The sequence below is a fragment of the Rhincodon typus genome, chromosome 12 (assembly GCF_021869965.1).
Source record: "Rhincodon typus isolate 14 chromosome 12, sRhiTyp1.1, whole genome shotgun sequence".
Lineage (NCBI taxonomy): Eukaryota > Metazoa > Chordata > Chondrichthyes > Orectolobiformes > Rhincodontidae > Rhincodon > Rhincodon typus.
Genome location: NC_063343.1, coordinates 2,913,433 through 2,919,191, shown reverse-complemented (window position 1 = coordinate 2,919,191; position 5,759 = coordinate 2,913,433). Strand labels below are relative to the sequence as shown.

General features: G+C 38.8%; 1 protein-coding gene across 1 annotated transcript in view; it reads right to left on the bottom strand.

Moving 5' to 3' along the window:
- Positions 1–2,295: 2,295 nt before the first annotated feature.
- Positions 2,296–5,759, bottom strand: part of LOC109920183 (kinesin-like protein KIF20A) — a 49,457-nt gene continuing 45,993 nt past the window's right edge. Inside the window, exons 11-12 of the mRNA XM_048603926.1 lie at positions 3,573–3,710; positions 2,296–2,678 (exon numbers count right to left, since the gene is read on the bottom strand). Coding sequence (XP_048459883.1) covers positions 2,367–2,678; positions 3,573–3,710 — 450 coding nt within the window. The 3' untranslated portion in view covers positions 2,296–2,366. The remainder of the gene's footprint in view (positions 2,679–3,572; positions 3,711–5,759) is intronic.

Here is a 5,759-nt window from a genome sequence, read left to right as displayed (position 1 = left end):
GATGTCATTTCCTACAATTATTTTGTTGCAGCTAGCCTAAATAGAAAACACTTTTTCCCCCCACCCAAATTTTTGTTAATACTCCAATCCTTAAGTAAATGACTGGAGCTATATACATCTAGGCAGTTGTAGAAGACTGGACTCCCCCTCTTTCAGTTTCACTTGGTCAGTCAAGATAAAATTCAGACCATCGTATGAATACTGAAATGTTAAGTGAAACTTCAGTTACCTCAACTTGTCAATCAGCATCGAGCACAAAAGCAGTTAGGAGCAAGAGTATGCCATTTGGCCCTTCAACTCCATTCTGGCATGGTGATCTCAGTTGCACTCTCGTGCCTACCTTTTGTAGAGAACTCTCTCCATTTAAGAGATCCCTTATTTTCAAGGTGTCCTACTGGTTCTGGATTCTGCCAGAACTGTCCATCTGTCCGTCCTGTCAACTTGTTTCAGTAAGCTTTCAGTGAGATAGGTCCAACTTGTCAAGCCTTTGTTCACAAGCCCCTCTTTCCAGCAATCTGAAAGTGACCATTCCCTGTGCTGTTTGTAACGCAATCACCCTTGGTCCTGTGAGGCCACCAAGACTACACGTCTTTCCAACAGCAATCTTACTGTTTTTTGTACAGACCTCAAAGTCTGTGTAGCTGTGACTTCCAGGATCAGATGTCAGTGTTGCGAACCATGCAGCTTAGAGGGAATGTTGCTTTCCTGATGTGGTTTCACCAAAGCCCTTTACAGCTGCAGGAAGGCTTTGCTGATTTATATTCCCTTCCCATCACAATGTATCTGCATACCAGTTGAGATTCATATACGTGGACACCTAAATCTTCCTGCATTGCAGAATACTGCAATCTCGCCACAAACCAGCAGCAACTCTTGACAATGGATATCACTGACCTCCAGACTCTGATTGTGGCAATACTCTAGCACCATGTTAATGTATTTTAGAATGAAAACTTAATTCCTTCTGAAAGTTATTTCATAGTTGAAATTCAAATTTTAATTTCCCTCACTTCACATGCATACAGCAAGAGTAGACACCAATTTAAAAAGGAATTGAAGTTACAGCAATACAATACTGTCATAAAGTACAAGTGTGGTATCTTTGGCATTTGACAAGCACATTTGTTGTCTTGGAAGATGCTAATTACTAATGCTCTGCAGCAATGGGTCCTGTCAATGATGTAACAGGGATGAAGTATTAAGTTTCCTTAAATTTAGTTATTAATTTTTTGGCATGTCAAGCATAATGACTTTATGTAACCTTGGGCTTCTTACTTAGTATGATTTGGTTTTGAGGGGCTGCCTAAAAATCAAACCTGGGGAAAACACTCCTAGCTGAACGACAATATATCGGAATAGCAGTACAGTACTATCTTAATTCTGGTAGTTAAAACTCATTCGATCTTCATTAGAAAAAAAGTGTGTTCAACAATCATTTACTGAATTCTCAAAGCTAGTATTGTAACACTTCTGTAAAAAAAACTGATACATTGTGAACACTGATAGTGTTTAACCATTAAACCATACACACATTACTCACATTCCAAAATACATTCAAAGACACCAACAGAATAATTCAAACTGCCAGGTAAAGAACACGAAAGCTCAAAAAAGGCACACAAATTTACATTTTGGTGCAAAACTACTTTCACCTCAAATGAAAGTATCTTTGGAATACAAGGGAAGCATACCACAGATAAATATATGGCTTACTTGAAAACTTGGTTAGTCATATTCATAGAAGCTATATACAAGCTTAAAGAGACAGACAGAGTTAATGGCTAACTAGCTTACTTCTTCCCACACATAGCAAATACAACATAATACAAGAGCCAAAATTTTACCTATTCAAAACCCTCAATCTATACGAAAACATGTCCAGGCAACAGAAAGGAAATTTTAAATCCTAATACTTAAAATTGTAATCTTAATCTGTCAGTATATTTGAAGATAATCTCTACCCACACTTTACACACTATTCTTGTAAAAATCTAACATTAAGATAATATCTAGTTTTGAATTCCTTGTTCGTTGACTTGTGGAGCAGAACTCCAAACCATATCTAAACAAATACTGGCCAGACAACAAAAAAGCTTTAAAACTGAATTCTGAGCAGCATAATATGCAAAATACTTACAAAGTAAGCACACATCATAACTACTGGCACAAATCTCCCAACATACTGTTCCTAATTTCGTTCAAATCTTTGCAAAGAATTGAGGAATTAAAAGGATTATAAAAAAAAGCAAAACACCATTACTGAAGTCATCACCATGTAATTTTTTTTTTTTTTTAAAAAATGGACCTAATTTCCAAAAACTTTTAAAAAGTGTTATCTACAAGACCCCAAAAACTTCCTTAATAGCTCATTGATATTTTGCACTCGAGAGGTGCAATACCTTATCCATTCTGGCCCGAGATCGCAAAATATAATTGGAGGGAGTGTTAGTTCCCTGATGTTGGGCAAGCCTCGATGGGGTCAAGAGACTAGTTAGAAATGGCTTTTTCCACGGAGGTGGTTGATTTTCAATATTGCCAGCACAGCGTCGTTTATTGCAGCCTGGACCTGCCTGAAGCTGGCGGACTGTGTGGTACTGTTCTGCGATGCATGTGTTTTTTTTCTTCAGATCCAACTTTACCATAATAAGCAGCTTCTGCAGATCTGCCAGAGTTTGATCCTGCCAAAAGAAGACTTTTCAATGTTTCTCGACAGTGAAAGTCCTAAGTGCAACTGCAATCCAATTTTAATTTTTTAAAAATATTGCCTTCTCCAGTTAAATCCATACTCAGCATGAAAGTAAATGCAGGGGAGAATAACTTAATCTCCTACCAGACCCATTCTAAAATTACAAGATGTAGCCTCTGCTGTGGGATATTGTTAAACCATGCTTCTCACAGGAACTCAACCCATGGGAAAGCTATTTGGTAAAAGCATTTTAGACTTAGCATTAAGTCTTAGAGACTAGCTGAGCTTAAATTTTGATTTCTGATCTTGATTCATTTGTAGCCAGTCAGAAGTTGAAGCACACTCAGCATCCTTGGAGGAAAAAATTTAAAGTAGGAAACTGTAACATTAACCAGCATCTAATGCTGGAAAGAGGAAAGTGCATGAATAAGAGTTAACAATTGGATAGCCTTGTCTGCGATGCCAAATAACAATCAGATAAAATGCTAGCATGAAGGCGGCCCTTTCATTAGAGGTAAAAGTTGCCAACGTCCCAGAGGACCATAGGTCTGCTCTCACATCGCAGAGACGACGACTGGTCAGGGTTTAACCAGGGTCAGAGTCACCGAACTTCAGATGGCGGGGACCTTCTTAGTGATCTCAGCCAGCACGGGAATTAAACCCACATTGTCGGCATCACTGCATCAAAAGCTAGCCAGCCAATTAAGCTAACGGACCCCCGATGATTTGTTTTTGGAGAAACCATATTGGACTTGAAATTTTTAACACACTCTCTATACAATGTTGCCAGACCTGATGATTTACTCCACCACTTTTGGTTTTTATTTCTATGTACCTGAGGGATGTCTTGGATTTGGAATTAAAAAAGGACAGTTTGCTAACATACCTGTTTTACTATTAGGTCTTCACATTTAGCTAGAGTACGCCGCAGGTTTTCAGCTGCAGTGTTATGACAACATGCTCTTTCTGATACCTGCAAAGCCTCGCCTATTTTCTGCAGCTCATTCTGCAGCGCCTTCGCATTCTGAAAATTGAGAGATAACTGAAGATTACCAAAGAGGTAGATTAGGACAATTATGTTAAAGTGCAAAGAGTACATTAGGATAGATGATGTCCTGGCAAATGCAGATGTGCAAGAAGAACCTGCAAATCCCTTTTGAGACAGAAGCAGCAATCAAGATTATACAGCACAGGTGACCACGTGACCTACTATGCTAGTGATTCAGAAAGCACTAATACTGAGGGCCATGTCCTGTAAATTTTTCATCAAAGGAAATGTAATCAAATTGCAGTTATTATTGAATCTACATCCACTACTCCTTCAAAGCACTGCATCCGACTTCATAACTTGTGAAAAAATATTCTCTTGTCCCTCCAGCATTTCTTTGAAAACAGATTTTAAAAACTGGCAAAGTTACCAAGCCCATCATTAGAAACTATTTCCCCTGCTCAAGAGAAGAGAATGAGGAACAGGAATGGGCCAGCCCCTCAATCCTGTTCTATCATTTGATAACATCATGGCTGATGATGGTAGCCTCAACTCCATTTTTCTACCTACTTTCTATAACATTTGGTTCCTTTGTCAATCCAGGACCTGACTACCTCTGCTTTATATTACAATGTATTTTAAAATTTTGAATGACCCTGCCTTCACCATTAAGATAATTCAATAGACTAACTACCCTCAAAAATCAGTCTCAATCTTAAATGGGAGGCCCCTTATCTCCCAACTGTAACCCCTAGTTCTAGTCTCTTCCATAAAGAGGATAGCATCCTTTCAGCAATCATCCTGTCAAATCCCTTCAGGTTTGTGTTTCAATGAAATGGACCCCTCCCCAACTCTTCTAAAACTTCAATTGCTACAAACCCAAAAACTTTCCAAAATACACTGTTCATTTCAGGAATAATCCAAGTGAATGTTCTCTGAACTGTGCTCAAGGCAACTGAACTCTTACTAAGGATACCAAAGATATACACAAGATGTGGACTCAGTAATGCTCTGTAACAAAAAAAAAATTGCTATTTTTATATAGGCAACACTATTTGCTTTCCTAATCACATGCTGTACTTGCAGACCAACTTTATATAATTCACGTTCCAGGACACACAGATGGCTCTGGACTGCAGAATTCTACAATCTCACTATTTAAATGACAATGGTCATAGAGTCATACAGCATGCAAACAGACCCTTCGGTCCAACTCATCCATGCCAACCAGGTTTCCCAAACTAAACCAGTCCCATTTGCCTGCATTTGGTCCATATCCCTCTAAACCTTTCCAATGCATGTACCTATCCAAAATGTCTTTTAAATGTTGTAACTGTACCAACCTCTACCATTTCCTGGAAGTTAATTCCACATACAAACCACCTTGTGCGAAAATGTTGCCCCTCAGGTTCCTTTTAAATCTTTCCCCTCTCACCTTAACAATATGCCCCTTCTTTTTGAACTCCCCCACCTTAGGGAAAAGACCTTTGCTATTCACCTTATTTTTGCCCCTCATGCTTTTATAAACTCTACAAAAAGGGTCACCCCTCAACCACCTACACTCCAGTGAAAAAGTGCCAACCTATCCACCTATCCTTATAACTCAAACCCTCCATTCCTGGCAACATCCTAGTATATCTTTTCTGAACCGCCTCCAATTTAATATTATCCTTCCTATAGCAGGGTGACAAGAATTATACACAGTACTCCAAAAGTGGCCTCACCAACATCCTGTACAACCTCAACACGAAATCTCAACACCCATATGCAAACGTCTGAGCAATGAAAGCAAGCATGCTAAACACCTGGTCTACCTGTGATGCAACTTTCAAAGAACTACATACTTGAACCCCTAAGTCTCTCTGTTCAACAACACTATCTAGGGACCTACCATTAATTGTACAAGTCCTGCCCTTGTTCATTTCACCAAAATGCAATACCTCGCATTTATCCAAATTAAACTTCATCTGCCACAACCTACTGGCCCAATTGATCAAATTTTTAAAAAAATCTTACATAATTTCTTCACTGTCAACTATACCACTGATTTTGGCGTCATCCACAAATTTACTAACCATGCATCCT